The 15,900-nt window shown below is 43.8% G+C and overlaps 1 protein-coding gene across 1 annotated transcript in view; it reads left to right on the forward strand.

Moving 5' to 3' along the window:
* Nucleotides 1-15,900, forward strand: part of CNNM1 (cyclin and CBS domain divalent metal cation transport mediator 1) — a 50,765-nt gene that overhangs the window by 12,190 nt on the left and 22,675 nt on the right. The window contains exons 2-3 of the mRNA XM_068549006.1: nucleotides 10,340-10,483; nucleotides 13,361-13,501. Of these exons, the coding sequence (XP_068405107.1) occupies nucleotides 10,340-10,483; nucleotides 13,361-13,501 (285 nt within the window). The remainder of the gene's footprint in view (nucleotides 1-10,339; nucleotides 10,484-13,360; nucleotides 13,502-15,900) is intronic.

Genomic DNA, 15,900 nt, shown 5'->3' on the forward strand with positions numbered 1-15,900 from the left:
GACCCCAGTTTACAGTAGGTATGGTAATCACCACCATGGCAAAAACTGGAAAATCGGGTGGATGTTGACCTGTGCTCTCAGGAGTCAGCTTGGTTTAGATCAGAAACAGACTGGAGAACGTTGGAGTAGCTGTAGGCGTCTTCACCTGGAATGAGAACCTTCAAAATAGCAGGTTTTGGGGCTTCCCTGGTGGCGCAGTGGTTGAGAGTCTGCCTGCCAGTGCAGGGGACACGGGTTCGAGCCCTGGTCTGGGAAGATCCCACATGCCGCGGAGCAACTAGGCCCGTGAGCCACAATTACTGAGCCTGTGCGTCTGGAGCCTGTGCTCCGCAACAAGAGAGGCCACGATAATGAGAGGCCCGTGCACCGCGATGAAGAGTGGACCCCACTTGCCACAACTAGAGAAAGCCCTCGCACAGAACGAAGACCCAACACAGCCATAAATAAATTTAAAAAAAATTAAACTTTAAAAAAAAAAAAATAGCAGGTTTTCAGGCCACCTCAGGTGTCTGGCTTCCTTCACATAGGGCCCCCAGAGCCACATCTCTCTCTTTTCCCAGAGACTAGCTAAGTTTGGCCATAGCCCCTGGGCTGGCTCAGAACTAATAGATCTGCTGGACAACAAAGGCCTTTCCATGTATCCTCTTCATATCTGAGATTGCTTTGTGGCCTGAGAATGACACCATCTGCCAAAGCTTAGCCAATGGTGATTGTTAAGCAGGGGATCCTGGTTATGTTTAGCCTGAACCTGGAGAAAGTCAAACCGGCCCCACGGGCAGCCTCCTAGGCCAGTTCTGTGCCTAAAAGGCCTGAGGTTAAAATATCCAGTCTTGTTTAGTTTGTCTCAGAGCTTTCCACAAATACTAGCTGGGTAGGTCTTCTTCAGTTCCCTGAGTTCACATTTTGACTCCACCATTTATTGGCTGAGTATCCTTGGACCAGTTATTTTCTGAATGGGGAAAAAACATTCAGAAATATTTTCAAAAGCATTCAAAATACTCTATATTTTGATAGAGTAGTGGGAAAGAAGGCAAGGTATATACCCTAAACCATGGAGGCCTCTAATGGCAGGAAAAAGAGTTCAGAAATGATCCTCCGTGGTTATTGGTCCATGTTATTGAGATGGGGAATAACTTCATAAGTGCAGTGTTTGGGAGCAGTCAATCTGGTTTTAGTGGATAGAATGCCTTAGAACAGAAAAAAAACAAAAGGAGGACTGGTTAGGATATTAGTGCAGTCATCCAGGATACAATGAGGGCATGGAAATTAGGAACTATACACCCAAAATTGGAAGGAGGGAACTATGAGACTTCATTACCTTCTGGAACTCCTTCTCAGTCTCCTTTACTGTTACTCCTGCATCATACTCACTGATATATCATCAGCACTTGGAACAGGACCTACCCATATCAGACGCTCAAATATTTGTTGCATGAATGTTGCATTTCTATAACCTCTAAATGTTGCATGTGCCCAGGGCTGAGAAATGAATCTCTTTGTGTATTCTCACTCCCTTGTTTATTTCATTCATTCTCCCAAAGATCACCAACCTGAACTCCAAACTTATATTTCCACCTGCCATTTGACATCTCCACTTGGAGGTGTAAAAGGCATCTCAAACTTAAAACTATCCAAAATTGAACTTCTGCTCTCTTGGCTAAACCTACACCTTGCACAGTATTCCCAAACTCCCTAAATTGCTGTTCCATTCTTCTAGTTGTTCAGGCCAAAACTTCTCTTACTCTCTTGCCCCACATCCAGTCCCTCATGTGGGCTCTGCTTTCAAAATATATGTAGAGAATCTGTCTACATCTCACTACCTCCACCACATCCTGGTCTAGGCCACCAGCCATCTCTCACTTGGATGAGTGCCAGAGCTTTCCGTGAGGTCTCTCTGCTTCTACCTCTGCCCACTTTGTGGCCGCTCTTAACACGGCAGCTAGAGAGATCCTTTTAAAACATAAGTTAGTTGTTATAAAGCAGAAACTAACACACCATTGTAAAGCAATTATACTCCAATAAAGATGTTTAAAAAAAAAAACAACACATAAGTTAGATCATATCACTTTTTTGCCAAAACCAAACACACACACACAAACACAAAACTCTACAATGGCTTTACCTCACTCAAAGTAGGCACCAAAGTCCTGACAAATGCCTTCCAGGCTCCATCAAAGTGACACACACCCCACGCCGTACCTCCCTGCCCTTGGCCCCTACTACTGTCCTCTCTCACACTCTGCAGCCACCACATTGCCTCCTTGCCTTTCCTCTCAAGCACGTCAGTTACACTCCCAACTCAGGGCCTTTGCATCTTGTTCTACACGGGGCTCCCTACCTCACTGCCTTCCCATCTTTATTCAAACACCACCTTCTCAGGGAGTTCATCCCTGGCTTCCCCTGCCTAAAACTGTACTACCTGGTCACTCACTCCACACACTCCCTCACCAATCTTCCCTGCTTTGCTTTTCCCATAGCATGGAGCTATAGATTTTACGTACTTATCTGCCTTATTATGCCTCACCCCATGTACTAGAATGTAAGCTACAGGACGAAAGTGATTTTGTCCATCATGTTCACTGCTGCATGCCCATTGCCTAGAAGAGTGCTTGGCAATAGTAGATATTCAATAAATACCTGTTGAAAGAATGAAGGGAAAAAAGAAGAATTGGAAGAATGTGGGGATCTTTTTTCTAAATAGGAGCAAAGGAAAAGAAGGTAAAAACTGCCTCCTGGGTTATGACTCTGGGTACCTAGAGCTGATGGTGCCATTTACTGAGGTGGAGAGGGAGGCACAGTGGGGATAGTGGGTCTTGGAGATCATGTGTTCCTATTTGGATAAGTGATGTCGACAAGACAAGGGGACAGCTCAAGCACAGTGTCTAAAACAAGATGAGAGTTCAAAATAGACACTGATGTTAAGATGTAAATTTAGTTCTCAGGAAAAAGGTGATGCAATGTTTAAAGTGATGGGCTCTGCTGGGATCTTTAATCGACAGGCGAGAGAAGAGCAGAGGATCAAGGACTGGAGCGGAGGTTCTTAACTGCAACTGCCCACTTTAGAGTCACCTCAAGAAGTTTGGAACATCCCAGTGCCGGAACCACACCCCAGACCAATTAGGTCAGAACTTTTGTGGGTGGGACACAGGTATCAATAGGTCTTAAAGCTCCCCAGGTGATTCCCACAGGCAGCCAGGGTTGAGAATCACTGAGCTAGATTCTTTAAGATATATTTACCGTTAGGTGAGGATAAAGTAAAGGAATCCACAATGGAAACAGAAAAATATCAGTCATACTGGTGGAAAGAAAAACAGGGTAGTCTTGGCCAGGTCTTCTCATACTCACCTGTGCATAAGAATCACCTGGAGATCTTGAGGAGGTACAGATCCTGACTCAAACTGCTGGGATGGGGGCCAAACTTCTGCATCTCTCACAAGCTCCCAGGTGATCCTGTGATGCCTGGTCCAAGGGCCAGACTGCATAGCAAGTGTCAAGATCAGTGCTTCTCAAACTCTAGTGTACATAAGAACCACCTGGGATATCACTAAAGCAGCTGTCTGGCCCTCACCCACCAAGATCCTGATTCTGTAAGTCAGGAGTAGGACCCAAGAACCTGCATTTTGAACGAGGTGATGTGCAATGCTGCTGGTCCAAGGGACACACTTCAAGTGGTAGAGAGTCACCAAGACCAAGGTAAAAAAGAAGAGGCACTCAATACTGTCTACCAAATGAATAAGAGATGCTATAGGGATACCAGGGAGAATAAGAATGTAGCAAAAGCCACTACATTTTACAAGGTGAAGGTCATAAGTGAGGCAGAAACCATAAAACCATAAAATTATTTCTGCTTTCCTTGGTTCTCTACTTCCAAAGCAATAAGCTTTCCTCCTAGCTTCTATATTTTATCTTGGGAACAATTACCTTACCAAAGTGCTGTAGCTATTTTTGAAAGAGAGAGAAAGCAGATCAATTATTTGCTTTTTTTTTCAAGGCATGGGAGGTATGCTAACAGGGTCCTCGGGAGCTCTTCTCTGTGGATGTGCCTAAACCATCTAGAAGCTATAGTTATTAAAGACCTTTGGAAGATATTTCAACTTCTTCAAATACCAAAGTACAGTTGTAATGTTGCTGCCACTTCTAACTTTCTGTCTCTTTCAAGCAAGATTTCCAACCTCAGCACTATTGACATTCCTTATTGTGGGTCTGTCATATAGGATGTTTAACTGCATCCCTGACCTCTTCTTACTAGGCACCAATAGCATCTCCTGCCCCAAGTTGTGAAAACACAAACTGTCTCCAGACATTGCCAAATGTTCCCTGGGAGGCAAAAATCAGCCCCAGTTGAGAACAACTGCTTCAAAAGCAATGTCTGAAAACCTAGTCACCCTTCTAAGAAATCTGACTTGTAGTTTGGGTATGTTGATGCCAGGTTGTGATAAGATAGAGCACTACCAGTAACCAGTACTAGGACCACCCTTTGGATTCTTGGGGCAACAGAAAAGACTAGTTTGACTTTCAGTAGTGGGAAATTTTATTGACCTCAGATATACCAAGAGCCTAACAGATAGTGTGGTACTTCAAACTTGTCTCAGAGGTGATTGGTACAAAAGTTACAAGAAACCTGTTTCCAAGCTCAGCACTAAACAGTCAACTACTATTCTCTGCCCTATAACAAAATACCATAACTACAACATCATACGAGAGAAAGTATTCATCAGCTTACCATACAACTACCCTTTGTTCCAGGAGGTTCTTTCCTATCTTTTCATGAGTACTTAGCATCTTGTGACTTAAACCAGGTGCACCAAAAGGATGAGGATTTTATTAGAAATCTCAGTGCTTGTTCCTCTTCCTCAGTATAGGTCATCAGACAAATAACCAGAGTGCTATAGAGCCTATGCACAAACCAGTGGTTTTCAAACTTTAGCCTGCATCATAACCAGCTATAAAGCTTATTAAACCATTGGACTGTACCCCCTGAGATTCTGATTTACTAGGACTGGGGTAGAGAATTTGCATTTCCACCTAAGTTCTCAAGTGATGCTGATGCTGATGGTCCAGGAACCACACTTTGAGAACCATTACTATAAACCAAAGAATAGTTCTCAGCCTTGGCTGAACATTGGTATTACCTGGGGAACGTTTTTAACTACTGATGCCATGGCCCCATCCCAAACCAATGAAATCAGAATCTCTGGGCATGGGATCCAGTCTTTAGAGTAGATTTAGTTTCTCAGATGATTCTTATGTACAGCCAGCGTTGAGAGTCATTGAACTACGTGAAATGTATTCCAAAGCATTGGGGTGGAGGGTCTCACCAGGTGGCCCTACCTATTTAATGGAGGGGTGTAATATGACTTAATCCCATAATCTGACCCCTTATGCTTCATTGAGGATTACTTCTCCGGTTCCAACCAAAATCATCCTAACACTGTGGTCCAAACAAGGCTCAAGCCATAGGTGCGTATTCTTCACTTTGTGTCTCATCAGGCTGTAGACAGCATTGGAGCTGGAGACTGTAAATCAGAGGCTGAGAGGAAGTAGGCTACAGGGAAGCAAACCAAGGCTTAAGGAGTCTACAGCTGCTAGAAGCCAGGAAAGGCTTGTCAACAGGCCAAGCCATCAGGACAGGGCTGGGGCTTCCACCGAGGCTGGATACCAGGAACATGGCAGGGATTCAAGCCAGAGGTCAGAGAGTCAGTAGTTACCAGTTCAGAAGTAGAACACCAGTGAACCCAGAATAAAATATACTCTTACAACAGAGACAGATGCCGCCTTAATTTTTAGAAAGTGCATTGCCATAAAAGCCACTGTTTCTTTATCTTTCATCTCAGCCCAGAGATTTTCCATCTGTTGGTGTTCAGTACCACAGCAGGATGATCAAGGAACATGTAAAAATACCTCATAAAGTAGTAGCATTCACGACTTTCCTATTTTAAAAATTACCTTTTGCCTCATTATATCTTAATAAGATCCAATAGGCCCTTGGAATTAGCAAGCTTAAAGTTTATCACTTTGATTTTTTTAGCAAATGGAAGCGTGATTTTTCCAGGGCCCCAGTTGCTTTGGACTTACCTATGGGCTGAGAGAGTGCAGAGCAAAGCACTTAGCAGCTCCTCGACATCAGCGGTTCAACGCAGCTTTGCTGTTCCCCGCCTTCCATCTTGTTTACAGTGATGTTCCTAAAGAAATAGTCTTTTTTAATTCTTCAAGGAAAGTGGGCACCAAATGAGAGAGCACCCTTCAGTGGAAGTTGAAAAAGAAGCTACCTTGCTTAAGAATATGCATAAGAAACATGCATAAGACAGTAGTTCTTATTGTCTCTCAGTAGATTCTGGAGAAAGCTGGGGACCTGGCCAGACATTTCTAATTCACAAAATGAGAGCTTCTCACAATTCTCAGGAGCATCTCCTCACAATCTCTATGACTCTCCTATATCCTGTATGGAACCTCTTAACAAATTGTTAAGTTCTATATAAATGTTAATGATCATCATTGTCAGCCTAAATTATTTCACAGACATCCCGCTTTTCTAGTAAGTTGGAAGGAAACTGAAATCAATAGACTCGTCGTCGTGAGAAGGAACTTGAAAAATTCTGCTGGTCTGTAGAGGGACAGCTCAGCAGAAAAGGCCACAGTTCCCATTCACAGAACCTCATGGAAGGGCAGAAGAGGGGATTAGCCAAGATTTAAGCCACTCCCTCAAGTATGCCATTAGGAAGTAAATGCAACACTCATCCGTGGGAGGAGAAATAATGCATATTAGAAACCAGCTTTTGCCCAGAAAAAGGTGAAAACACTTGGGAAATTTGAGCCCCCACTGCCCCAGTTTTAAATACTCGTAAGGCATCCCTCTGGGTTGATAAGATCTCTGATAAAGCCGTGAACCGACTATGCCCCAGGCCCACAGCTCCCCAACAGTTCTGGGGCCCAGGAACAGAAGGAGTACCAGGAGGTAGGTCTCTTAAAGGCCAGCCTTTTTGAGGGAAGGACCTCGGGTATGTGTGTCATGGGAACAGCTGGTTTTCTTGTCCCGGTGTCAGCTCAGAACAGGGTTATGTGATTGCTGATTCCTGTTCCAGTCTGTCCCCAAGAAACAATGACTTCCTTCATTTGTTTGTAGATCTCTACAGGCATTTGAGGGAATCATAAAGGCTGATTGTGAATTTAAAATGTTTCTAAATAGATTACATAAGTACATTGTCTTGAATATTACAATTAGGACTTAAAATCTCTACTGCCTGGTGATCACATAGCTTGTCCTCAAATTGACCTTATGTAGACAAATGGTGGATTTTCACATGGAAGTTATGGCACTCTTTGTGAAACAACATAAGATGTTAATTTATTTAATCCCATTATATGAACTAATCTCTTAGTGGCAGGAAGTATGGCTATATTATGTATATTCTGGGCTCCACATAACAAAAATTATCCAATTATAGAAAATAATTTTGGATGAAATGGGAGACTGGGATTGACATATATACACTAATATGTATAAAATAGATAACTAATGAGAACCTGCTGTACAGCACAGGGAACTCCACTTGGTTGTACAGTAGAAACTAACACAACATTGTAAAACAACAATACCCCAATAAGAAAAAAAGAAAATAATTTTAAGAAATCACTTTTCCAGTTTTTTCCGTTATGGTAGTCATTTGTTTTGTCATCTGCTAGCACATGTTAGCAGAAAAGTGAGAACAGGGGTGCCAGAAGTTTAAGAACATGTGTTGAAAAAAACAACTTTAAATTGAGCACATCCTAACAGTTAACATAATCTAATTTAAGCTACAAAACACTTCAGTCCAACTGGGCAGGATGTAGTTGTTTCAAAGGATAATTTTAGAACCACTGATGCATTTTAAATGTTAATTTAAACACATCGTATTTTATTTTTAAAAAAGGTTTTAGTGTCTGGCTTTAATACCATCTATTACATCAACTATGGATTTTTATTCAGTCTTAGTTCAGTTCCTCAGGCACTTATTGGCTGCCTGTTATATGGAGAGAACCCTGTCTAAGTGTATGAGCCTTTGTCCTGAAGAAGCTTATGATCTGAGGAGGAAACGTGGTCCAGTAGAGGACACACACATTGCAAGATGCGAGAAGCGGCAAATTGTGATAAATGCGCTAATGGAGTTATCAAGGCCTTAGAAACACAGGCAAGGAGAGGTTGATTCAGATACAAAATGGGGCAAACCTGGGAGAGCTTTCTTGAGGAGCTGGCACCTGAGCTGGAACTCGAAGAGCCAGTGGAGACAGAGTAGGAGAAGGAAACAGTGTGAGTGAGGACTTGGAGAGTGGACGTGGAGGAAGTTGAGGAGCTGGAGGTAACCTGGTGCACCTGGAGTCCAGGATGATTAGAGGATGCAGCAGGGCATGCAGTCAGAAAGATGGGGAAGAGCTACATTTTACAGTCTTGATAATACCGAACTAAGGAGCCTAGATTTGATTTTGTGCACACTAGGGAGCCTTGGCGGGTGTTTGAGCAGGGCAGTGGCCTGATCAGATCAGTTTGGGAGTAAGTTGAAAGATGGGTTGAAGGTAGAGAGGAAATTAGAGACCATTCTTGAGTGATATGGATACCATCTTTCCCATTAAAAATCCCACTAAGTAGCTATCTTGTGATTTGAGGTATTTGATACAGCAATTCATTTGTTTAAATGTTAATGGTTAATTATGCCTCTGGCAAACTGACTACTCCTCTTATCTGATATTTTTACCAATGGCCAAGCAAAAAGTTTATAAAGGGTAGTAATGATAAGGCATGAACTTCCTTTTTTTTTTTTTTTTTTTGGCAAGAATAACATCTGAGTCAGTACCCTAGATATTCTCCTAATTTAAGGAGATGTTCTCTTAGCCAAGGAAAAGAACCACCCAGATTGACATTTTAGAAACAGATCCAGGAAATGCATCTATCAGCAGATGAAAACAAATCAAGGTGAAGCAGGACTGTTAGGTAAGACTCAGTCACTAGGTTAGGACCGAACCCGGTTACCTGGGTTCACAATCCAGCTCTGCCACTTACAGGCTGTGTAACTTTAGGCTTATTACTTAACCAATCTGTGCCTCAGTTCTTTCACTTGTAAAATAGGGATAATAATGGTACTTGTCTCAGGGGTTGTTAAGAGGATTAAATGAACTGATACACGTAAAGTGCTCCGAATAGTACCTGGCACGTAGTTAGAGCTCAATAAATGTTAACTATTATTCAGTGGTTGGGCAGTCAGTTAACTAACTGCCTATGACACATCATAGTTTACACAGCGTTTTCACACATCCACGAGGTCATTTGAGTTCCGCGATTACCTTATGGATATTGGTTGTCCTAGTTACCGCTGCTGCTAACAAGCCATCCCAAAACTTGGAAGCATAAAACAACAACCATTTTATTATGCGCACAGATTCCTGAGTCAGGAATTCAGACAAGGTACAGTGGGAGTTGCTTATCTCTGCTTCTGTGTGACTGTGCCCCCAGCTGGAGACGTCTTGGATGGCTGGGGAGGACACCAGCGGCGGGGCTGGATCCGCTGCCAAGATGGCTTCTTCTCTAACCTGTCTAGCACTTTGGTGGGATGGCGGAAAGGCCAGGCTCAGCTGGGACTGTCACCTGAGCACCTACATGTGACCTCTGCACCATGGTGGCCTCACGATAGTTGTCAGACTTCTTAGAGTGTTTCTACAGCAGAAGATACATGCCTTTTATGACGCAGCCTCAGAAGCCTCATAGCAGACACTTCCCTGTTCTCTGTTGGTTGAAGCAGTCACAAGCCTGCCCAGACTCAAGGGAAGGGATTAGACCACACCCCTCAGTGGGAGGCATATCAAAGAATTTGGGGGCTGTGTTTGAAAATCACCATACTGGTATTATCCCCTAATTCTAGATGAGAAGATTGAGGCTCAGTACAGGTTTAATGATTTATCCAGGATCAGTTGCACTGATAGTCACTGGGATAGTAAGGGGTGGGGGCAGGGAAGTTTGCTGGAGGAAAAAGGCTTCTAACCTAATTCTTCTGACTCCAAATTCTTGTTCTCTCAGTTAGATTATTCATCGTCCTTCAGCTTAGATATACTTGGTAACATAGGAAAGTTACAGAAAAAAACATTTAAATGACATTATGTATATTAGGTAACTTTCTTAAGAAGAGACAGTGATGTAAAAGTATAAAGTTTGCATTTATAAGAACTTGTACACAAACTTCATGTTTTAAAGAGGTCCTGGGATGGGTTGAGTCCCAAGACTGGTTCAGAGGTCAACTTAGTATAATTTTCTCACAAGGAAAGTTCTCTGAAAATGTCCCAGATGCTTAACTGTGACTTCCTTCATCTCTAGGAAAGTCTCACCTGGCTATTGTCCAGCGGGTGAATAATGAGGGAGAAGGGGACCCCTTCTATGAGGTGATGGGCATTGTCACACTGGAGGACATCATAGAGGAGATCATCAAGTCGGAGATCCTGGATGAAACTGACCTCTACAGTAAGTGCACAGGCTTGGCTCTTGTCCAAGGCCATCATATTTTTCTCTGAGATTCTCAGAGCTGGCTTAGTTGGGTGAACAGTGTAAAAGGGGGTCAGGACAAGCCCCAGGCATTGCTGTGTGTCAGCCCCCTCCTGCCAGGAGCTGGCACGGCAAGATGCCCTGACTTGAACCATCCCTGAGTCACTGAGAGTGTGCTAGCTAAATGTTTATCCAGAGGGAACCTTCAGGAACACAGCCAAGACTATGAAAAGGAGACCTCCTGGCCTTTGGATGGAAAAGGAACCAAAGGAAATAAAATGCACCTCGGATGACCCCTCTGCCCTTGTTTCTGTCCCCTGTGCTGTTCCTGGTTTGTCTCTTCGTCCACCTAGACACAGACCCCAGCACCCCCTGGGGTTCCACTCAGGATCCACTCATTCAAAACATCCGAGTGCCGTAGAGACTCATGAGATTGCCCACCGCAACTTAAGCTAAACCTGAAGTCGCCCTTTTAGTCACTCTTGTCCCTTGTGCGTTTTCAGCCCTGCCGCCTGGTTTCTCCCTCTCCCCCCTTCCCACCCCTGGCTCTGGTCCCTGCTCCCTCCTTTCTGGCCTCCTCCCCTCCTCCCCACTCCCCCTCAGGAACAACACGGACTCCTTCTTGCAGATAGTGACTGCTTTCGGTTGCTGAGCCTTATCACAGCTTTGCTTGCAAACATTACAAAGGCCTGCTTTCCTCAGGGGTGGGAGTGTTATCTAAATCCATGGGAGTCCCTAGGCCAGGAAGTGTTTCCTTCTCCGGAATGAATATCATCACCTGGGACAGCAGTCCCTTTTCCTCCCCTCAGATAACCGATTCCAGACCCCTATCCTTAGTTTGCTAGAGGCAGCTGTTCAGAGACTAGCTCCCTGTAGAAAAGGTTTTGAGACTCTAAAGCAATGAGTGGTGCAGAAAGAGTGCTTCGCTTTGGGGTGAGAGGAGATCAGACCTAAAAGGTGGGTCAGGCCTTAACGAAACATAGCAGGAGTGTCCCAGTGTCTGCTATTGCTGTGGAGCCCTGGCCGGGCTCATCTTCTTGAGTTAGGGGTTAATTTCTCCCTCCCCCATTCCTTTCTCCCTTCTCCACCTCTGCCCATGGCTCCTGATTTAGAATTCCCAAGTGTCTCAATAGATACAGTGGTGAAAACATTCACACTAAAGTGTTAGTGGCTGAGAGTAGTGACAGGGGTCTAAATGAGTAAGCTCTTCCTAGGGCCTTTGTTTGAATGACCTAATACTCCGAATGCTCACTAATAAAATAGAAGGAGTGAAGAGGGAGATCAGAAGACTGATTCTCCAATGATGAACTGTTCGGTGGCATTCTGATGGAGGAGGGAGAGGGGATATTTAGACAAACGTGTCATGCAAATCGGAAGGTTACTCACTAGTAACACAAAAGAACTGGTCTGATACATATATTTGCTGCTGTCTTGCCTAACCATCCTCTCTCTAAAGGAGAGGGTTTTCCCACTCTTATAAATAAGCTTCTGGCATGAATCCTTAAGAGCTTTGAGAGGGCCAAGGAGCCAGGAATACTGTGTTGCTTCTGCCCGGACCCTGACCCCCAGGGCAGCTGGGCCTGGATCTCACCACTGTGGCAGCCAGACACAAGGAGTGTTAAAGCCAGGGCCCAGAGTCCAAGGCAGGCCCACAAGAGAGCAGTGCGGTGGAAGGCACTTTCTCCCTTCTAGAAGGGAACCCAGTCGTGTGGTGGAGTGAGCTCCAAAGGGAGGGGGAGAGTCCAAAGGAACGCCTGTCCCTGGAGTTCATTCCCTTTCATTTCCACTGTGTCCTCTCAGGCTGCACTGAAAGTTCCCTGCAGCCCTGTTTTTCTCTAGACCAACTTTGGAGAAAACCCAAATCTGTTTCTCTGCTCCCCTTAGCACAGGTTAAGATAGGCTAAAGTTTCAAAATTTTACTCAATACTAAGGGAAAGCAAAAGAGACATGACCAAAGAAAACATTCCCCTTACCCCCTAAACATGTTTTTTGAGACAAACTTTTAAAAAGCAGGAAGAAAAATTAAACTGGAAAAAGCAGAGATTTTCTCAATCAATAATCACAATAGTCCTGCCTGAGGCCACCACCCAGACACCACACCTTTGTGGATTACAGAGCTATTTCCATTTTTTCTCCTTCTTTCCTTTATTTCCCCCAATTCTCTCCCCATGGAGGGGCCAGGGTTGAAGCAAGAGAATTGTGAGTGGGAAGAGGGGGTGACTGCCCTCCTCCCTTGGGTGGCATGCCTCAGGTACCACTCAGAGTGTGGTTTAAATCAGTAGGAAGAGACCAGGTGAGCTCAGCTCTGGGGACAGGAGAAAGGCAGAGGCAGAAACCCCCTGGGCCCTGCCAAAGTCCTTGATGCTAAGAGTGCAAGTTCCTCGTGTTTGAATGCCTTTTTGTAAACATTTTTGTAAGCATTTCACAATAGGTTCTGATCGGAGTCTCATAATAAGAGACTCCTGAGATGAGCAGAAAAACTATGATTAATCACTAACCTTATTATATAGATTAAAACACACAAACACTCTGATGCTTAGGTTGCACAGCTCGTAAGCAGGGGGGCCAGCCCTAGAAGCCTGAACTTGGGAGCCCCAGGCTGGCCTTTCCCCTTTTCCACTGTTCACCACTTCAGTGCAAGTAACACTGAGACATGGCAGCGGCTCCCACCTTCTATCCCTTATCCACATCCTTCCAGTGTCTGGGAAAGAGATGTTGCGATGTCACCTACAGTTGACACTTTCCAGAAATCCCCCATGGTCCCAAAGGAACTATCTGTCTCAGGTGACTATGGTGAAACCTCCAAAAACCATTAGCGATTCTGAGATAGCTGCAATCTGTCCCCTGTCCCGACAGCCGACAATCGGAAAAAGCAGAGGGTCCCACACAGGGAGAGGAAGCGGCACGACTTCTCCTTGTTTAAGCTTTCTGACTCGGAGATGAGGGTGAAGATCTCTCCACAGCTTCTGCTGGCCACGCACCGCTTCATGGCCACAGGTATGATGACTCTGCCCGCCCGCATCTCCACCCCAGGCAGGCGAGGCAGCTCTGGAGGGTGGGACCCAGGCACCAATCACTTTTAATACCTTACAACCTAATTCCAATTCTGGGACTGAGAACCACTGTTCCAGGAGAGGAGGTTATCTTAGGTGGGGCGACAGGACTCCACATACTGTCATTTTCAGCCTCAGGCCTGATCTTCTAGGTGCGGAAGTGAGCATAATGCAACTCTGCTTTTCTCTCTTCTACTCGAGAAAAGGGCTGAGGAATTCACCGCTGCACTTTCCCTTCCTCCACCTGCTTCAAGGCAGGAGTTGGTGGGCCCCAGAGGGTTCATCAGGGAGGGACAGGCGATGTCCTGTGCAGCCACAAAGGCCCTGGGACCCAGACCCTCCAGGGGCCATGTAGGCCTGTGAGCTACGAGTTCTTCAAATACAGATGTGGATTGTGAATACTGGAATCTTTAGGAAGAAAAAAAAGAGAGGATCCAAAGATAAACTTCTTCTTGTGAAGAAAGTAAAGTTTGTCTTTGAACCGTCTAACCTTCTCATCCATGCCTAATTAATGTGCTGAACTAGGATGATCACACACATTACTAAGTTCAATTTTTAATTAATCTAACATGTATTTATTGAGTATATAATGAGTGCTAGTACTATTCCAGTTACTAAAAAGTAGAAAATTTTAAATTGGAGCTTCTTAGAGAGTTACAGATGTAGAAAATAAACTTATGATTACCAGGGGGTAAGGGTGGGGAGGGATAAATTGGAAGATTGGGATTGACACATACACACTACTATATATGAAATAGATAGCTAATAAGGACCTACTGAATAGCACAGGGAACTCTACTCAATACTTTGTAATGGCCTATATGGGAAAAGAATCCAAAAAAGGGTGGATATATGTATATGTATAACAGATTCGCTTTGCTGTACTGCAGAAACTAACACAACATTGTAAATCAATATACTCCAATAAAAATTTTTTTAAAAGTTCAGGTCATAAAGAAAATAAATAAATAAATAAATAAATAAATAAACAAATACATCAATAAATTGGAGCTTCTTTAGGGTTTTCAACATGTTATCTAGTTCTAAATACAGATTTCTTTTAATTACTGGCTGTCTGATTTCCTAGAAAAAAACAGCTGTATCTGTTAATATAATGATATACCATAATAGTATAGTATAACATAACAATCTAATATAATAATATCTATTAATATGTAAATATTATACAGTGATGCTTCTTATTACTGAGAACTTCCCATTTAAATAATTAACTGTTCCTGTTAACTTGAAATTTCATTTCATTCAACAGATACGCGTCATATAAATAAGTCATATTAAATTCTCTGTATTTCATTTGATTGTAGCATTAAAACTTTTTTAGCCATGTTTACATGGCTTACTTATCCATGTCCAACTCAGTAGTTGTGGCACGTGGGCTCAGTAGTTGTCGCACACGGGCTGTAGAGCACAGGCTCAGTAGTTGTGGTGCACGGGCTTAGTTGCTCACGGCATGTGGTATCTTCCCAGACCAGGGCTCGAACCCATGTCCCCTGCGTTGGCAGGCGGATTCTTAGCCGCTGCACCGCCAGGGAAGTCCCTCTTGTTGCTTTTTGAACAACTTTATTGAGGTATAATTGACATACAAAAGAAACGGTACATATTTAATGTATACAACTTGATGAGCTTAGAGATAAGCATACACCCATGAAACCATCATCGTAATCTATGCCATAAACGTATCCATCACTTCCAAGAGTTTCCTCCCACCCTCTTTATTTGTTATTATTATTTTTGCGTGTGTGTGTTAACATAATAAGATCTACCGTCTTAGCAAATTTTTAACTATACAGGATAGTATTGCTCTTAGGCTCTATAGGCTGTGCAGTAGATCTCTGGGATTTATTCATCTGGCATAACTGGAACTCTGTACCCTTTGACTAATACCTCCCCATTACCTCCTTCCCCCAGCCCATTCTACTCTCTGCTTCTATGAATTTTACTATTTTAGATTCATCATATAAATGGTATCGTGCAGTATTTGTCCTCTGTGCCTGGCTTATGTCACTTACGATAACATCCTCCAGGTTCCTCCATGTTGTCACAAATGGCAGGATTTTCTTCTTTTTTAAGTTTATGTGCAGCTTTAAATAAAATCAAGGAGGAAAATAATAACAAAACTGACATTGCCAAAATGGTGACCTGTTTCTCCTGAGGTGCCAGTGTAGGGACGCACATTCCCAGAGGGCCTGAGACACACACGTGGGCTTAAGACCCCCACCCACCCAAGGGAATTGCAGGAATCCTGCTAGCTTGGTACCCGGGAGCATGAATGGCCCTGGCTGTGCCCACCCTGACTCCTCCCAGCTGCCAATTCCTCCTGCC

Source organism: Eschrichtius robustus, chromosome 7 (assembly GCF_028021215.1).
Source record: "Eschrichtius robustus isolate mEscRob2 chromosome 7, mEscRob2.pri, whole genome shotgun sequence".
Lineage (NCBI taxonomy): Eukaryota > Metazoa > Chordata > Mammalia > Artiodactyla > Eschrichtiidae > Eschrichtius > Eschrichtius robustus.